General features: G+C 35.7%; 1 protein-coding gene across 8 annotated transcripts in view; it reads left to right on the top strand.

Annotated features, from left to right (window-relative positions):
• The window catches only part of PIK3C2G (phosphatidylinositol-4-phosphate 3-kinase catalytic subunit type 2 gamma), a 355,918-nt gene that overhangs the window by 128,898 nt on the left and 208,008 nt on the right, over nt 1–19,012 (top strand). For all 8 annotated transcript variants that reach the window (XR_008663575.1, XM_055318866.1, XM_055318867.1 and 5 more), the window contains 3 exons: nt 3,932–4,046; nt 12,080–12,210; nt 17,761–17,949. Coding sequence is in view for 7 of the 8 variants with exons in the window: in XM_055318866.1 (XP_055174841.1) it covers nt 3,932–4,046; nt 12,080–12,210; nt 17,761–17,949 (435 nt within the window). In the remaining variant the exon portion in view is untranslated. The remainder of the gene's footprint in view (nt 1–3,931; nt 4,047–12,079; nt 12,211–17,760; nt 17,950–19,012) is intronic.

Here is a 19,012-nt window from a genome sequence, read left to right on the forward strand (position 1 = left end):
TCCCTCTTAGGAACACTTTTGCTGCATTCCAAATGTTTCAGACTATTGTGCTCTCATTTTCATTTGTTTACATATTTTTTTTTAATTTATTCTTTAATTTCCTGGTTGACTCATTCATTCTTTATTGGGATGTTCTTTAACCTCCATGTATGTATGGCCTTTCCAAATTCTTTCTTGTGGTTGACTTCAAGTTTCATAGCCTTGTGGTCAGAAAATATGCATGGTATGATCTCAATCTATTTGTACTTCTTGAGAACTGATTTGTGACCCAGTATTTGATCTATTCTGGTGAATGGCCCATGTGTCCTTGAAAAAAATGTATATTCTTCTGCTTTAGAATGAAATGTTCTGAATATATCTGTTAAGCCCATCTGGCCCATTGTATCATTCAAAGTCATTGTTTCCTTGTTGATTTTCTGCTTAGATGATCTGTCCATTGATGTAAGTGAGGTGTTAAAGTCCCCTACTATTTATTGAATTATTATCAATGAGTCCTATGTTTGTTATTAACTATTTTATGTATTTGGGTGCTCCCAAGTTGGGGAAAAAATACAATTGTTAGATTTCTGTTGGATAGTCTCCTTTATTTTGATATAGTACCTTTTGTTACAGTCTTTGGTTTAAAGTTCAAATGTCTCATATAAGTATTTGCTACTCTGGCTTTCTTTTGATGTCTATCTACATGAAAAATATTTCTCCATCCCCTTACTTTCATCTTAGATATGTTTAGCTCTAAAATGAGTCTCTTGTAGACAACATATAGAAGGGTCTTGCTTTTTTATCCATTCTGACAGCCTATGTCTTTTGATTGGAGCATTTAGTCCATTTACATTCAGAGTAATTATTGACAGATATCAATTTAGTGCCATTTAATTGCTTGTTTTGTTGTTATTTCTGGAGATTTTCTCTATTCCTTTTTAGTCTTTTTTCCCCACTCAAAGAGTTCCCTTTAATATTTTTTGCAGGGCTGAGTTAGTAGACACAAACTCCTTTAGCTTTTGTTTGTCTGAGGAATTCTTTATCTCTTCTTCTATTCTGAGTGATGATAGCCTTGCAAGATAGAGTATTCTTGGTTGTAGATTCTACCCATTCAACATGTTGAATATATTATGCCACTTTTTTCTGGCCTGCCAAGTTTCTATGGATAGATCTGCTACTAACCTTTTTTCTCTTCACTTGTCAGTTAGGGAATCTTTTGTCTTGCTCTTTTTAGAATATTTTCTTTATCTCTATATTTTGCAAATTTAACTACAATATGTCTTGGTGTTGGCCTGCTTTTCTTGATTTTGATGGGAGTTCTCTATACTTCTTGCATTTGGAAGTCTGTTTCTTTCCCCAGATTAGGAAGGTTTTAAGCTATAATTTCCTCAAATAAACCTTCTGCCCCCTTTTCTTTCTTCTTCTTTTTCTGGGACTCCTATGATATGAATGTTAATACATTTCATGGAATCACTGATTCCATGATCCAAGATTTATCTTTCCTTCTTTTGATCACCTTTATTATTTTCCATAATTCTATCATCTTTATCATTTATTCATTCCTCTGCTTCTTCCATCCTTATGAGTGTTGCATCCAGTTGTTTATTGCATTTTTCATTTTGGCCTGATTGATTTTAAGCTCTTTTATCTCTGCAGTAAGGGACCCCTTGGTATCTTCAATGCTTTTGTCAAGTCTAGATAGTATCCTTATGATTATTGCTTTTAATTCTAGATCTGGCATATTACTTATATCTGTTTTGATAAGATTCCTAGCCATGACCTTTTCTTTTTCTTTATTTTGGGATGAATTCCTTTGTCTTGGTATCTTGTCTCAGTTATGTCTTCTTCTGTGTGTTAGGAAAGCCTATTATGTTTCCTGCTCCTGATAGTAGGAGCAGGTCTCTGGTGTATGCTACATCCACTCTGCTGTTGTGTTATGGCTGTTCTATCCCTCAGGTCAGTCTTCTGCGGGTTTTTCCTTGCCTGTAGTGGCCAGAGTGTGGTAATTTTAACTAGGTGTGCTCTGATCTGCCTGTTAAGAGAGACCTAAAACTATTTCCACTAGAACTGAAATGTTGCTGAGCTCTGTGGTCAGTAAACATGGTGCGTGCAGGGATTTGTGCTAGCTTTTAGATAGAGAGGCCTGCCATGCTGGTCCTTAGGCATACTTGCTGGAGAAAGGATGCATCCACAGAGCACAGTGGAGCAAGGCTTAAGTTTAGGCCACCATTGTTGGGGCTGAAATTGGATTATACTGAAGGGTGGGGAAAGAAAATGGCACCAGCCAGCTTCTTTGTCCCCACAGAGGAGAGTTTGTGCTTGCTGTTGTCAGTGAAGCTCTCCTAGAAGAGTGAATAATTTCCTCGCTTGCATCATGGCTGTTTTTCAGATCACTATTCCCACACTGTGTCCAGGTTACTTGCCTGTCTGGAACAGCACAGTACACTTTGGGCTCTAGCCCAGTCAGGCAAGTTGAGTTTTAAAACTCCAACCTTTAAGAGGACCTAGGTGGCTTAGATGTTTAAGTGTCTGACTCTTGACCTCAGCTCAGGTCTTGATCTCAGGGTTGTGAGTTCAAGCCCCAGGTGGAGCCTACTTAAAAATCAATCAATCAATCTCCAAACTTTAGGGACCTGGTGTGGCAGGGACCTGCACTGGTCTTCTGGGGGAGGATCTCACTGCACTGGGTCTGGTGCAGGTTTGACCCAGAAGGGAAGTCACACCAGAGTGCAGGAGTGTGAGGTTTGGAGCAAAGCACACTAAAGAACTAGTGTCCAGGTTAGCTGCCCTCAGCACATGTCTTTGCATCTATGCTGCGGGGTGGAGGGCAATCCCTGTGTGCTCCTCTTTCTCTCTTCTCTTTCTGTGACCAGAGTTCCCACCCTCCACACACCTCCACACCTCCTACCTTCCATGATGTGGCCTCTTCTCTCCCTCTGTTTGTACTCTCCCAACTGTTTGTACAGTTTGCTCTGTAAATCCTCATAATGATTTCGTGGGTATTCAGAATAATTTGTTATTTATCTAGCTGTGTTTGAGAAACAAAGCAAACCTCGAGGCCTCCTACTTCTCTGCCATCTTAGTTCCTTCCCCCTCTATAGCATTTTCAAAAAGACTTACTTGATGTCTTAAAGCTCTTTATAAACTTATATTTAATTTTTGTTGACTTGCTTACATTTTTATTTTGGTATTTTAAAGTCAGACTGTCCTCAGTGATCATTGGAACATTTTACCAATAATCTTATTCATACATACAGTCAAGTGTAGATTCTCTTTTAATTCCTATGAGGATCTGTGGATTTGGATGTTACTGAAACTGTTAAAACCATCCATGAATTCTTCCTGTCTAAATTCTTCCTGTATTCACCCTCATTTACAATGGTAATTTAAAGCCTGTTTTTAAACATTCAGACTATGAATAATCTTTCTATTTAGAAGCATTTCCTCTGTGAAGTCCCACAACTATTTTGATTCTGCAGATCATATGCTAATTTAAATCTTTTCTTTCTATAAATTTAGAGCTCATACCTTTAACAATGCCCAGGGAATTTAGTCACTTCATGGAGCAAAAATGTTCTGAAGAGTTAATGATATCTTTATTGACTTGAGGCACTCATAAGTCCAAGAATATAAATCGAAGATTCATAGTCCCATCTTTTAATCAATATTGTTGTATATTAAGAAAAAATTATACCTGTCAGAAGCCATTGTGGAAATAATTTTTTCATGTGGAAAATAAATGTAGCTGTGAACATAGTCATGTGTGCTGTATATTAGAATTAACTACTAATCAATATCTAGGCTCGTGGAATATTATATTTCTATTCTAACTATTGAATGCAGCCACTGAAATAGCTGGTTATGTTTACATTCCAAAAGAAAGTGTCTATATATAATAATAGCTTCCCTCTTGAAGTGACTCCTGTCTGTCTGTCTGTGTTTTCTTTTGTAGCAAATCCATTCTTGGGTCTGTGCTATTCAGCATGACATTACAGAATGAGCCTCCCATAGAAATGATAGTTCCAGGAGTGTGGGATATAAGCCAGCCATCCTCAGTGATCCTGCAGGTAAGCGTCAGGCTATGAAATTAAAGTATACATGGCAAAAAAAAGTATATACAGCAAGTACTAGTTGATAAGTCGCTTCTCAATTTTAGAAACAATTCTCTTCTAGGATCACACATTTTAATAGTCTTCCTCTAACCTGCTGGGATTTGTAAAATCTCTATTTCTTTTATTTTTGTATTCAGTACTCTTAAAGTACTTTTCTCCCAGCTTATATAATAGCAATTTCTAGCCATTCTCCATCGAACATGATCATGAAGGAAAGAATGGAGTGTTGCCATTTTTCTTTCCATTGTCTGGAAATAGTCATTGGTATAGATTTTTAACTTGGTATCTTATATCTGCCTCTGCATGTATCATGTTTCCTTTAAATCTTTCAAACCTAGTACATTTCCTATATGACTAGCAATTAGGTCTAGGAGGAAGAGAAACTGCAAACAAAATCCATCCAACATTTTTTCTTTTCTCTGTGATTTGTAATCATTAATAAAGGTGGCTAATGATTCCAGGCTTTGGTCCTTATTGAGTCCTCCTTGTGTGTTGATTATAAGTGATCATATTGGTCAGATATATGAGGCATGACCCCTCCCACATATGCAAAGGCAGGAAATACGAACTTTCCATCTCTATACGGAAAAACTCTATAGGGAATTGCTATCTGGGCAGCACTCTCTAGAACTGGATTTCTCAACCTCAACATTAATGACATTTTGGACCAGGTAAACTATTGGAGGGGCTGTGTTATGCATTCTGGAATATTTAGCATCATCTTTGGCTTTTACCTACGAGGAGCCAGTAGCACCTGCTTAGTTCTGACAATCAAAAAATGCTTCTAGATATTGTCAGATGTTCTCTAGGGATAAAACTGCCCTCAGTTGAACACAGCTGCTCTAGAGAAAGCTAGTGGAGTCTCTAAGTTCTTAAGTTTCCAAATTTGGAGCAAGGGACAAAATTTAGCAAGATGTTCAAAGTGGAAGAGAAAAATAATACCAATAAAACATGGCTTATATTGCAAAGGAGGAAGCCCTCACCGAACAATCAAAGATCTAGTTCTAATTCATGGACATAATGATGAAAAAGAGTGTTTGTTCAGCTTCCATCTTGGCACAGCATCATAGACACTTATTATTTAGCAGATGTTCCATTGTAAAAGAACAACTGCCTTTCTTTAAGAGGACAAATGCAGGAGCACCTGGGTGGCTCACTCGGTTAAACATCTGACTCTTAACATTGGCTTAGGTCATGATTTCAGGGTCATAAGATCGAGTTCTGAGTTGGACTCTCTTTGCTCAGCATGGAGTCCACTTGAGAGTCTCTTTCTCCTTCTACCCCTCCACCCCCCACTTGTGATCTGTCAATAAATAAAATTAAAAAAAAAAAGACAAAGGGAGTTTTTAGCAGACTATTGCTTGCCAGATACATACTACCTCAGCTTAATGAGAATCTTCTGAGTGTGACCATTGACAGAGCTTTGAGGATATGAAGTTATGATTTGAGAGGTCTTTATCTGCAGTGATGAGGGTGGAAGAAGTAAGGGACATTATCAGATGATCCTTCTCGGATGAGAGGAATAGTTCCTTTAGAACACAGATCCTGGCAAGTGGAATCTGAGGATTAATTTCAAGTATTCAATAGCAGCATAGATTTCCAACTAGACATCTGGAGGTATAACCAAATTTATCTTATAAAAAAGGGGGGGGAACATGTAAATCATTCAACAATATGAAAAAGTTAAATCTAATTTTTACAAAATAATTTCAAATGGTATAGTCATAAAAGGAAATTTCTCAGGATATTTTTAATTGGTGATAAAATATACAGAATAAAGTAGGAATTATTAGGGTATTGAAGTTAAAACCCTTAATAACCAATATCACTCTAATTATATACAGCTAATTTTTTAAAAGATTTTATTTATTCATGAGAGACAAGAGAAGCAGAGACACAGGCAGAGGGAGAAGCAGTCTCCATGCAGGGTGCCCAACGCTGGACTCGATCCCGGGTCTCCAGGATCAGGCCCTGGGCTGAAGGCGGCACTAAACTGCTGAGCCACCTGGACTGCCCTATACAGCTAAATTTAGAGCAGAATCTTTCAGCCTAAAGATTATAGTGAGGAAATTAACAAGTTCTGCAAACAGTATTTGTGTTAAGGTGTTAAGATGTGTCTCAGGGAAAGACATCAGCATCAGAGTTAGAAAATCTGGATTATACTCTTAGCTTTTTAACAGAAAACTTTATGACCTTGAACAAGTCACCAAAAGTATTGTCACCTCTATAGAATGAAAGGGTTCCACTATTTCTGTCCAGCTTCTTTCAGAACTGTACTTTTCCAGTTGTCTTTAGGCAGTTACTGCCCCATGGTAGCTACCCAAGTATGAGAAGGGATATAATATATCACAGAACCTGAATCCTTTAAGTACCCCCCTTCTTTTCAGTTTCTGTGGCTGAAATGCTGACCAGAAGCAATGGATGGAATGAAGTAGATCTGAGTTCAGAAATGGGGACACATTATTACATGATTCCATTAACTTGGATCTCCCTCAACTTCTTCCCTGTCTCTGTATACAACCTAGTAGAGTGGTTCTATCACAATTTAAGAACTAAGAGCAGAGTTTTAGTAATAATCTATACTCCTCTACCTCCCCACCTCCCCATTCATGTCTAAATTCACTGTATTTTGGCTTGTTATTCCTAGTTGCTCTATCCATTGGTGGTTTTAGTTCTCTTTATACTATCTGTCTCTGCAACTTTTGGCACTCTCTCTTCCCCATTACAGAACATTCTTCTCTCATTATTCTTTCTCTGTTTTCTTCCTAGTCTTCCCTTCTGCTAGTTCTCCCTGTTGACAGTTCTCAAAGTTTCCATCTGCTGCCCATTGCTATTCTCAGTATATATACTCTCCCTGGGAGAATTTCTTAAAAAGCTTTGTTAAGATAGAATTTACATACCATTCAGCCTTCCCATTTAAAGTGTGCAATTCATTGTTTTGGGGCTTTTTTAAAGTTTATTTAAAGATGTTTACAATTACTACCAACATCAATGTTGTAGCATCACTTCAAATAGAAATACCATATCCTCTAGCTATCACCTCCTGTTCCCCCATTTTCCCCAACTCTAAAAAACTATTAATCTACTTTCTGTCTCTATAGACTCACCAATTCTACATATTTCATATAGATCAAATCATAAAATGTTTGGGTTTTTTTGTGACTGGTTTCTTTCACTTAGCATCATGTTTCAAAAAGTTCATCTACATTGTAGCATGTATCAGTATTCATTTCTTTCTTATTGTTGAATTATATTGCATGGATATATACTACACTTTTTTTTTCTTATCACTAGCTGATATGCATTTAGATTGTTTCTACCTTTTGGCTATTAAGAATGGCACTGCTGTGACCATTTGTATACAAGTTTGTGTGTGGACATATGTTTTCATTTATCTTGGAGATGTGTATACACACACACACACACACACACACATATCTAGCACTAGAATTGCTAGATCTCGTTCATTTTTAAGGTTTTATTCACAGTATCTATCCAGGTCCACTTCTTAATATATTTCTAGTTCAGATTCTTCACACTACAAGCTTCAGACAAATATAGCCACATACCTGCTGAAACTCCCACCTGAATATTCTATAGACAGCTTCAAAGAAAACATATCCCAAACTGAGCTCACCTTTCTCTCCAAACTGCTTTCACCCTCTGAATTATTTATGTCTGTTAATTTGCCCCATATACACCTACTTGTTTCATTTGCCTCCTCCCACTTTATCCCTACCCATATTCAGTCTGTAGTATATCCTCCCAATTTATCTCCCGTATGTTCCCCAAGTGTATCCTTTCAATTTGCCATATATGCCCTAGTTCAGAAATTCCCTCCTAGGAACAACAGTTTAGCTGGCTTTCTTGCCTTTAGTTTTGTCATTCTCCAATCCAAAATCCATAAGTGTGATCCTTCTAAAACTTAAATTTGAACCTGCCTCTCTTCTATTTACACTCTTCAATAACTCAGCACTACCTAGAGAATTAAGGTCATGCTCTACAGCATGACTCCCCTCCCATTGTTTCTCTTACCACTCCTTATCTGACACTTCAAGCTCCAGCAACTTTGAAAATGTAGTTTCTGACATGTACTGTCCTGCTTTTACCTTATGTGCATTAACAAACACTTTCCTGCTTGCAGTGTGCCCTCCCTCTTCCTTTTACCATCCACTACCTACCTCTTCTCTGACTTGGTGTAATTAATATTCATCTTTTAGGATCCACAGACCCTCCTCTAGAAATCTCTCCCATCAGCTGTCCTCTCTTTCCATCCAAAGCAGGGTTAAGTGCCATTCCTCTGTGTTCACATAATAACCAATAAGATTTTTGTCAACACATGGACATTATATTTCCTTCTCACTGGCTTTTTGCCCATTGACTTTTTGATTTCTGAAGGCATTGTGTATTTTATCCTCAATATTTAGCATAGTACCTGAAATATAATATTTGTAAAATCAGTGCTATGTGTCCATACCTCTGATCACTACAATAGCCCAACTTACAGATATTTATCAACCTAGCACTTTATTGCAATTATTGGAATCCAGATTCTAGAGTGCTTGATTCTTCATTTTATGTAAGTGGCCTTCTTCTTAAACCAGTTTATAGTTACTCACCCAAAGTATTTTACTTTACCTAACATTTTATTATATATTTACTCTCTATTATCAACAATCTTAGGGCAAGCAAGTCTTATTGATACCAAGTCCTTAGAACATACTACATTTTGTATCCTAATTAATGTTGCAGATGTTGTTGTTTTTTGTTTTTCTTTTCCATCACACCTGAACTGTCTTATGGATCCCTTTTTTACAGTTCCTTCCTTAGGACTCACCATAATTGCCATCCAGTTGGTAGGCATTCTTCCTTCCCCTGAACCACTATAGTACTTATGGTCTAACACTCACATGCCCTATAATATCCAAAAGACATCTACAGTCCAGGGGGTAGTTCTCTGAACAAGTTGACAGAATCATGAGGGCCCAAACCTGGGCCCATGGGTACCTATGGGCATGTTTGTAGGTCATGGACACTGTGGATATTCAGAGAAGCTTTCTCGTGGAATTCCAAGTCATGAAGTCATAGTAAGAACCATGGTGGTCAAGTGTAAATGGAGAAGGATGAGGAGATGAAATGAAGTAAGAGGCATAAATGGAACACAAGAAGTCAATATCCAGACATATAAGGAGGTATGAATTAGAGGGTAGGATAATCAGGTTTGAATATTATCCTGTATGCCAGAGGAAAGAGCCTCATAATTTTGTTGTTCTTAAAATCAGGAATCCTCAATGCTTGAGACAGGAATGTAATATAATAAATAGATGTCATGACATATACAATGGAGACATCTGAGGAGATCTCCTGGAACACTCTATTAAAAATATTTTTGAGACCAAAGCCAGGCTTGGTTAGTCACGATCATAGAAGGAGAAAACCAGAATCACATTTGCCATTACTGACTTGAAGCCAACTTTGGGGTGCTATGTATATATATTGTACCATAACCATACTTTAATTGTTAATGTATATCTTTGCTCCTTAATTAGGCTTTAAGTTCTCTGAAAGTGATGGATACTTTTTATATCTACCATAATGCATGATACTCAAAAAAATTCTAGAGCAAATATAATACCATATACTTTGGGGGAACTTCACTTCTTTGAAAAACTTAGAATAAGAGGCTTTGGGAGAAATTCTAATATTTTCTATCAATGGGTCAGGAATCAGTAATAATATATGAGATAATGCAATCTGTATAGGGCCACATTCATATATCAGAAATTAAAAATTCATAAGTGAAATATATCAAATAATTTATTATATATTTGTACACAGGGATACTTCTATATTCTCATCCAGTAGCTTTAGTTTACTCATCCACCCTGCTCTTTGCTTATGAATAATAGTGAAGGGGAATATAAGGGAAGGGAGAAGAAATGTGTGGGAGATATCAGAAAGGGAGACAGAACATAAAGACTTCTAACTCTGGGAAATGAACTAGGGGTGGTGGAAGGGGAGGAGGGCGGGGGGTGGGGGTGAATGGGTGACGGGCACGGAGGGGGACACTTGACGGGATGAGCACTGGGTGTTATTCTGTATGTTGGTAAATTGAACACCAATAAAAATTAATTTATTAAAAAAAATAAATAAATAAATAAAGCAAAAAAAAACCAACATAATGTTGAACTAACTCATCAAATACCATTTCTACTATTTTTGTTTCGTGTGCTTAAAAACATTTGAGCATACAAAGAGTAACTTGTAGCTACTCTTGCTAATACTGGAGTTACTTCTCCCTAAGGGACCAAAATTAATCTTTGTGTGAAGAGGCAAAATTTATTATAATGTTGCTTTTTCTATGATTTAGTTCTTTTTTCATATTGGACTAATAAATGGTACACTATAACAAAAATTACAAAAATGAATGTGACAAATTTTAGAGGTTATGAAATTGCCAAAACATTTTTCCACTAAATAACCCAAATAGGGGATCCCTGGTGGCTCAGCGGTTTAGCGCCTACCTTCGGCCCAGGGTGTGATCCTGGAGTCCCGGGGTCAAGTCCCACATCAGGTTCCCTGCGTGGAGCCTGCTTCTCTCTCTGCCTGTGTGTGTGTCTCTCTCTGTGTCTCTCAAGAATAAATAAATAAAATCTTAAAAAAAAATAACCCAAATAAATTCAACTGTATTTCAAGTTGTAACTCACACAATCCACCTTATAGTGTTCTAAATTTTCTATGAGACCCCAAACCAACATAGGTCAGCAGAGAAAAATTATTTAGGTTTTTTAATATGAAAAAATGTATATTATAACTTTAAACACACATATGGGGCACTAAAATATCTAGCTCATTTACATAGTTTGAAACTATATATTTTGTTAACTGATTTTCAAATTTACTAGAATCGGGTTATTACTGAAACATGATTTAATGGAAAGCACATTCTGAAAAAAAAAAAAAAAAAAAAAAGGAGGCCTGAATACTAGCTCTGTCTATAAATCTGAACTACAGAGCAAGAGCAAAAATTCTGTATTTGGTTATACACTTAAACAGATTTTTACCAGAAATTTCATGTATACAGAGTGGTTCACCACCCTGTAAACTTCCTGAAATAGAAACAAACAGAGTAACTCTTTATTTTCTCAGGTATTTACATGAGAAAAGTGTAATTACCATCTACAATTTTTATCATTTAATAATACAAATAAGGGATCCCTGGGTGGCTCAGTGGTTTAGCGCCTGCCTTCAGCCCAGGGCATGATCCTGGAGTTCCGGGATGGAGTCCCACATCGGGTTTCCTGCATGGAGCCTGCTTCTCCCTCTGCCTGTGTCTCTGCCTCTCTCTCTCTCTCTCTCTCTCTCTCTCTCTCTCTCTCTCTCTCTGTGTGTGTCTCATGAATAAATAAATAAAATCTTTTAAAAATAATAATAATTCAAAGAAATTTTAATACTGAACTGTAGAAAGGATATAATTTCAGCATTAAACAAATATTTAAATTTATAAAATGTCATGTTATTTTTTCTCTTTTCCTCAGACATTACAGATTAATTTATACCATGTATCTAAATGAGGAATTGCTAAATGCCATGTATATTTAAATACCAAGTCCAAACCCTAATGATTCTTTTTTTCTTAAAGATTTTATTTATTTATTTATTTGAGAGAGAATGTGCATGCACAGGTGCACAAGTGGGGGGAGGGGCAGAAAGAGAAAGAGAGAGAGAATCTGAAGCAGACTCTGTGCTGAGCATAGAGCCTGATTGATGCAGGACTCAATCCCACAACCCTGACCCAAATGAAGAGTTGCATGCCTAACCAACTGAGCCACCCAGGTGCTCCAATCCAAATGATTCTTTTATAAATTATTTTTTGTAAAACACAGAAAACAGGAATTTTCCTTTCGTTTCTACAAACCTTAGAGAATATTAAATTAATGGTGTATTTTGAGGCATTCAATACATGGGAAATCACTTCTTTATTTCAGATTGATTTTCCAGCTACTGAGTTGGAGTATATGAAATCTGATTCTGAAGAAAATAGAAGTAATCTTGAAGAACCACCAAAAGAGTGTTTAAAACATATTGCCAGACTTTCACAGAAACAGTCTCCCTTACTGTAAGTGACCCAGGTCGTGTTGGTTTTGAGGTGATCAGTCATACTGGAAGCACCAATATCTTTGAAGAGTGAACCTTTCAATAAAACTCCTTTTGTTACCTGAAGTCACACCTGCTGGATGATCAATTAATGTTTAGGAGCTAAATTAGTAATTTTGTATGGTTTTAAAGATTTTCCCCATTGCTTTTAGCAACTTTAACTTCAGTCAAAGGACAAATAAAAATGTTGGAAATCATTCAGTTCAGTACAACAGAGACTGATTAGATGTATATCAGCATTTAACAGTGATAAACCATTGCTCAACCATCCTTCAACCGAGTAAAAGTTGTTTTAGTAAATAGGAAAAATCAAAATTTAATTTTCATGGCAGATTTAAAAAGAAAATTTATAAATAATGTTTTATTAGCATTAAGTTAGTGACTAAGGAGTATTTAAATTTTGTCAAATTCTCTGAAAAATAAAATAAAATCCCAGGAAGAACTATAAAAGAATTAGTGATATTGGTACTTTCTCCTTGGTAATATCTAAGCCATAGCTCATTGTGCTCATTAATGCATGCAAAAGAATAAAGCTATGGAAATAAGTTTTTTTTCTTTTAATTTTTTTAAATTTTGTTTTATTTATTATAGTCTCACAGAGAGAGAGAGAGAGAGAGAGAGAGAGAGAGAGGCAGAGACATAGGCAGAGGGAGAAGCAGGCTCCATGCACCAGGAGCCCGATGTGGGATTTGATCCCGGGTCTCCAGGATCGCGCCCTGGGCCAAAGGCAGGCGCCAAACCGCTGCGCCACCCAGGGATCCCTGGAAATAAGTTTTTATGTGTATACTGTGAGAAGATATAAAATGTGATAAAGCCTTTTATTCCAAAAATAACAAATTTTTTAAATACTTTGAACAGGAGAGTCATGTGATCTAAATACTCTTTTTGAGTGATACCTTGGACCACAAGTTGAGAAAGTAAGAATGAAAGCTGTATGCAAGACGGTTGATGTGACTTTTTAAGCAAGAGGTCATGTTGGCTAAAACTAGGGGGATGGCAATAGATATTGGGGGAATGTCTGGATTTGGGAGATCTATTTTGGAAATTGAGAAGACGTGACTTGATTAATAGTAACAAGAGGATAAGCCAACTGAGAAACAAGAAACCAAGTGAAGTCAATGGAGAATCCAAAGTTTTGAAATGATTAAATAGGCAGATGTTAGAATCATTTTCTGGAGAAGAAATAAATTTGGGTCATTTCAGACTGAGGTGTTGAGTATGATCAAGAGTTTTGTTTTGGGTAATCTCTAATTTCACCTTGCAATACTCTTTTCCTCATTCACTTCAAGCCAATGAATCAGTCTCCTTTTTATACTTCAATTGTTCTGATCCCTCTCCTATCTCAAGACTTTTTCATTTGGTGTTCCCTCTAACTGAAATACTCCTTCTTCAGTTCATCACATAACTGAATCATCTTATCCTGTAGATCGGGTCTTCACTAAATTGTGGTCTTCTCGAAGAAGCTTTCTTTGACTACTCTAATTAAGTTTTTCTCTTTACTCTCTATCTTATTACCTTTTAATATCACACATAACACAATCTATTATCCTCTTGTTCGTTAATGTGTTTTTTTTTCTTTTCTTCCTCATAAATTTGTAAGAATTGGGAGAGCAGGGAACCCATCTATCTTATTTGTCACTATATTTTCAGTATTGTACACTGTGCTGATAAATAATACATTAAAATATATGTTATAATGAATAAAGCTCCTTCATGTAAAATTTGATATAAAAAGTTGCCTTAAGGATTGTAAATGATGGAACAAGAATACTCATAGTCTTCATGACACATTTTGATAATCCATTGTTATATTAGACTACTAGGAGATATTAGACTATTAGGTGAAGCATTTCTTACTCTATTTCTATTATTTACTCAAAAATATGAAACATTAGATTTAACAAGTATGTCACATATCAGACTAACATATTGTAATGTTTTTTTAAATATGAAGATGATGCCATGCTTTGAAATTTTAAGTATATTCAAACAAGAAAGTTCAAAAGCAACAAATTAGGATAGTAACTTCCTTTAAATATTAGAAGTTTGTGGGCAGCCCTGGTGGCGCAGAGGTTTAGCGCCGCCTGCAGCCCAGGGTGTGATCTGGAGACCCTGGAGCGAGTCCCATGTCAGGCTCCCTGCATGGAGCCTGCTTCTCCCTCTGCCTGTGTCTCTGCCTCTCTCTCTCTCTGCAGCTCTATGAATAAATAAATAAAATCTTAAAAAAAAAAATTAGAAGTTTGTTTTTTTAAGTTTACCCCAATGAATCCCAACTTGTTTTAGACCTCAGTTTCTATTTAAATGAATAATTTATACATAAAACAAGCAGAATTTTCCTCTGTTTCATTTACTCCAATACAATTATTAAGCTCAGTACAGTAGAATTTCATTCTGGATTGTGAAAAAGATGAAGAATGGCCTTCAATGTGATAAAATTTGTGTTAGAATCAGATTAACTTCAAAAACATCAGATTAACTTGTTTCAGAATACTACACTCTGTCATTTAGACAGTGACAATTATTCTTTTTAAATTTCTCAAATGTAATCAGAGTCAGGAAATTCAGACTCAAAGAGATTCAATAAAAATGTACATATAGTATTTGTAAAAATTTTAAAAATATATGTTCTTGATAACAGCTAAAAGAATGTTTCTAATTTGAAGAATATTCCAGGATAAAAGATAGAAAAACATGTTTTGAAAGAAATTAATGCTTCCATTTCTAACTATGACAGGCACTTATTACTCGACTAATCCTCCTGACGTAAAGGAATATGATACAAGAAAAATATATATGAAACAACTGCTTTCAGAAATTGGATGGGGTTTGAGGTGAACTCATGAATAAAGTGGCTTTTAGCCTGGAGGCACTTTCTACATCATGGCTCTGGGAGGTATAATCAAAGAAGATTATCAAAGTAGTCTTGCTGAGATTTAAAAAAAAAATGAGCAAAGATCAGAGTTTAATGATGCTGAGGCAGCTGGAATTTCTAGACCATAACAGTACAGAAGGACAGGAGCTACAGAAATACATAACTAAGTACTAAGTTACTCATGAGCAGGTAAAAATTTTGTAAGGCCTACAAAAGAGCCACCACAGGGAGGTGTGAAATGAATGTAGATTCCAAAGATTGCACAATGCTGGAAGGCATAGAAATATTAGCCAGTGGGCAACCCAGGTGGCTCCCTGGTTTAGCACTGCCTTCAGCCCAGGGCCTGATCCTGGAGACCCCGGCTAGAGTCCCACATCGGGCTCTCTGCATGGAGCCTGCTTCTCCCTCTGCCTATTTCTCGTCTCTGTCTCTGTCTCTCATGAATAGATAAATAAAAATCTTAAAAAAAAAAAAGAAATACTAACCAGTAAGAATTATAGAAGATCCCAGAACACCCCAACCATTCAACAAAGAAACCAGAAAGATGCATACTAAGAATAAGTGTTCTGTAGTCCAAGATTAACGACTATGCTAGGCCCAACCTAACATATCATAAAAACAAACCTCAAAAGGCTAAAGCTGATCTGCTAGTATTTAAACTGCCTACTAAAAAATGAAACCTTCAACACCCAAAAGATGGCAAAGTGCAGACAGTGTAGCATCTTAAATATTTAACATACAATCAATAACTGTTAGATATAGGAAGACTCAGGAATATATAACCATAGCCCAGAATAGGAGAAGCAGTTAACAGAAACAAATCCAAATATATTTAAACTAGCAGATTATTATTTTAATACAACTATCATAAAGACATGCGTGGTTTTACAAAAAAAAATGTATATGAGTGAACAAATGAAGTCTCAGTAAATAAAATTGGAAATTTAAAAGCTGAAAAACACAATATCTAAATTTTCTAAAAATCCCAGGAATGGCTTAGTAGATTGCATAATAAAGAAACAACAATGAGCTTGAAGAGAGGGCAATAAAAAATACACCATGTTTAAGTACAGAAAGACATAATCATAAAAATTGTGATAGATCTCTGTAACCTGTCAGACAATACTGACAATATGTGTATTGGACACACAGGAGTAGAGAGAAAGATCAAAGCCAAAAAAAAAAAGTGCTAATAGTCAAAATTTCACAAATTTGTTTTAAACTTCAACCCAAATAACTTTACTTATAAAGATATAAGAAACTTAGCAACTCCCAAACAAGCACACAGACACACCCACACACCTATATTATAGTCAAATTTCTGAGTGAAAGGAATTATAAATAAAAGTATTTATTCTCTGATTCCATTTACATCAAGTTCTAAAATAGATAATAGTAATAGAGAGTGAAAGAAATCCTGCCAGTGTTTATCTCTGTTTGCATGAGAAAACTTTTATCTTGAAAGGAGTGTAGTTTTTATTCAGTATATGCATTTGTTAAAATGTATTGAACTGAATGTGTGCATTCCTTTTGATGTTAATTATGTATGCTTCACTAAAAGAAAGTAAAAGAAACATATCTTGTCAATATTGGGGAAAAAGGAATTTAATCAGAACAAAATAACTTGGCTTAGTAATAATAATAATTTTATTATGGAACTTTTTCTTCTGAGGACTTTCAGCGGGGGGGAAGGTAGTGACAAAATAGGACAGGGGCCCAAACATACTTTAAAAAATCTCTATAATCCAACCCTTCCATTTTGTAGATAAAGATGGCTTTGGAAAATGCAAAGAAATATTAATCTTTAAAATATTTTAATATTTCTCATTATCTTTCTCAAGTTTTAGCTAATTTCAGCTAAGCAACACTGTCAGTTTGGAGGAGACCGTGTTCAAAAGCTGTCATTGTCATGTGAGAAATGCTGTCCTCCAGTTGAACTGTGGTTCTGAATGCTTCTGCTGGAGTGTGAGCAAAACATGATAAACTGTCAGCAAGTCAATGGCCCTAGTCCTAGATTTCAGTCTTCTGTTTGGAACCATTCTCCAGGGGGAATCACTTGGGCATTTACAGAAATCCTGTTCACTGGCATTTTAACTCTAAACTTCCAGCTAAATATGAGCATTTAAAGCCCAAATCCAAGGATAAATGAGATCTTTTGAAGTTTAGTGTAGAGTTTTCTGAACTCTGATGAAACTCCCTATGAGATGAAGGAATATTGCCTTTAAAATATGTCATTTCTTCACAAGCCCACTTGAGTCTAAATTAATTTATAAAGAAAGTAAGAGTAAATTTTCGATTATCTCTGTCCTAAGTAGTACATGTGGGATTCAAATAAAACTTGCTCTGCCCTAAAGGAGACAGAGATTCTGTTAACCAAAATAGCCTTTAAAAAAAAAAAATGGCAAGAATGAGAGGAAGAAAAAATAAATGTCAATTATCTGAACTGAACTTTATTTTTCTATAAAAGAATGAATAGGAAAAAGACAATAAAATAACCTATCAAATTGTTTCAAGAAATAAAAGACTTGTTTTCCAAAGTGAACTAAAATGAAATTCAAAGAACTGAGTCAGATTTTGTACTATAACATTTGTTAGTATAGCAAACTCCAATAACTTACAGTTTCCACTCTGATTTTGCAGACTCTCTGAGGAAAAGAAAAGGTACTTATGGTTTTATCGCTTCTACTGCAATAATGAAAACTGCTCCCTTCCTTTGGTTCTGGGTAGTGCTCCTGGATGGGATGAAAGAACTGTTTCAGAAATACATACCATTTTGAGAAGATGGCAATTTTCTTGCCCTTTGGAGGCACTTGGACTTCTGACTTCTAGGTAAGAATTGCATAACAAGCATGATATTACTAATGAGAGAAATTTGAAGAGGAAAAAAATAGGACTATAATTAATTCAATAATTATTCTTGTTCCCAATTTCAATAGCTATAGATAATAAATTTATATAAATGTAAACTGAATATAAATTTTAAACATATCTAAGCTATAATTGCATCTTCTGTATTAAACTGGAAGTATAATTAATGGTCATAGTTTCTTAAATGAAGAATTTAGTTACTCTTACAAAAATAACAAAATAAACAGAGAAGAATAAAATACTCCTTACCCCTCTCAAAAAAAAGTCTTTAATAATTGAGACTGTATCTTTTATACAAAACGCCCCACTTACAGTAGGTGTATAACATGTCAATGATAATGATAAGAATAAGAGGGAAAAACCTATCCCTTGTATATTCTCTAGGTCTTCTCTCAGAATAAAACATACAGGGATGCAGTTGGGGATGGAGTAATGATGTCTTCTTTTAGTTACAGAGAAACATGTGGGAATAAATATGGAAGCTGGCTCTGGTTTGGGGAAACAGCTCTTCCTTGGCTTCTATTTTATATTAATAGAGCCAAGAAGAGTTATTTTAAAACTGTCTTGATAGCATCAGTTCACTGATGCCATGAATAAAGTCTGCAATCTCTAGAATCAGAGAAGAATTGTGGAGCCCAGTTCTATTCTGGATTCTTTTTCAAGGTCCAGACAGAAGAAGAAATGTGGGAGAGAGAGTGACACAAAGCACTTTTCAAACTGATTTACTTAAGTTTATGTTAAAATTAGGTACTTTCCAAAACTTCTGGGATGAAAAAGGAGGTGAAGGGGTTCTCTTTTTCTACCACAATGAGATACCATTTCACACTCATTAAGATAGTTATAATCAAAAAGACAAATAATAACAAGTGTTGGCAAGGATATGGAGAAATTGCAAGACTCATGCATTGCTGGTGGGAATGTAAAATGGTGCAACCACTTTGGAAAATAATTTTCAGTTCAGTTCAGTTAAATATTAAACATTGAGTTACTGTATGACCCAACAATTCTACTCTTAAATATATAC

The sequence above is a fragment of the Nyctereutes procyonoides genome, unplaced genomic scaffold (genome assembly GCF_905146905.1).
Source record: "Nyctereutes procyonoides isolate TBG_1078 unplaced genomic scaffold, NYPRO_anot_genome, whole genome shotgun sequence".
Classification (NCBI taxonomy): domain Eukaryota; kingdom Metazoa; phylum Chordata; class Mammalia; order Carnivora; family Canidae; genus Nyctereutes; species Nyctereutes procyonoides.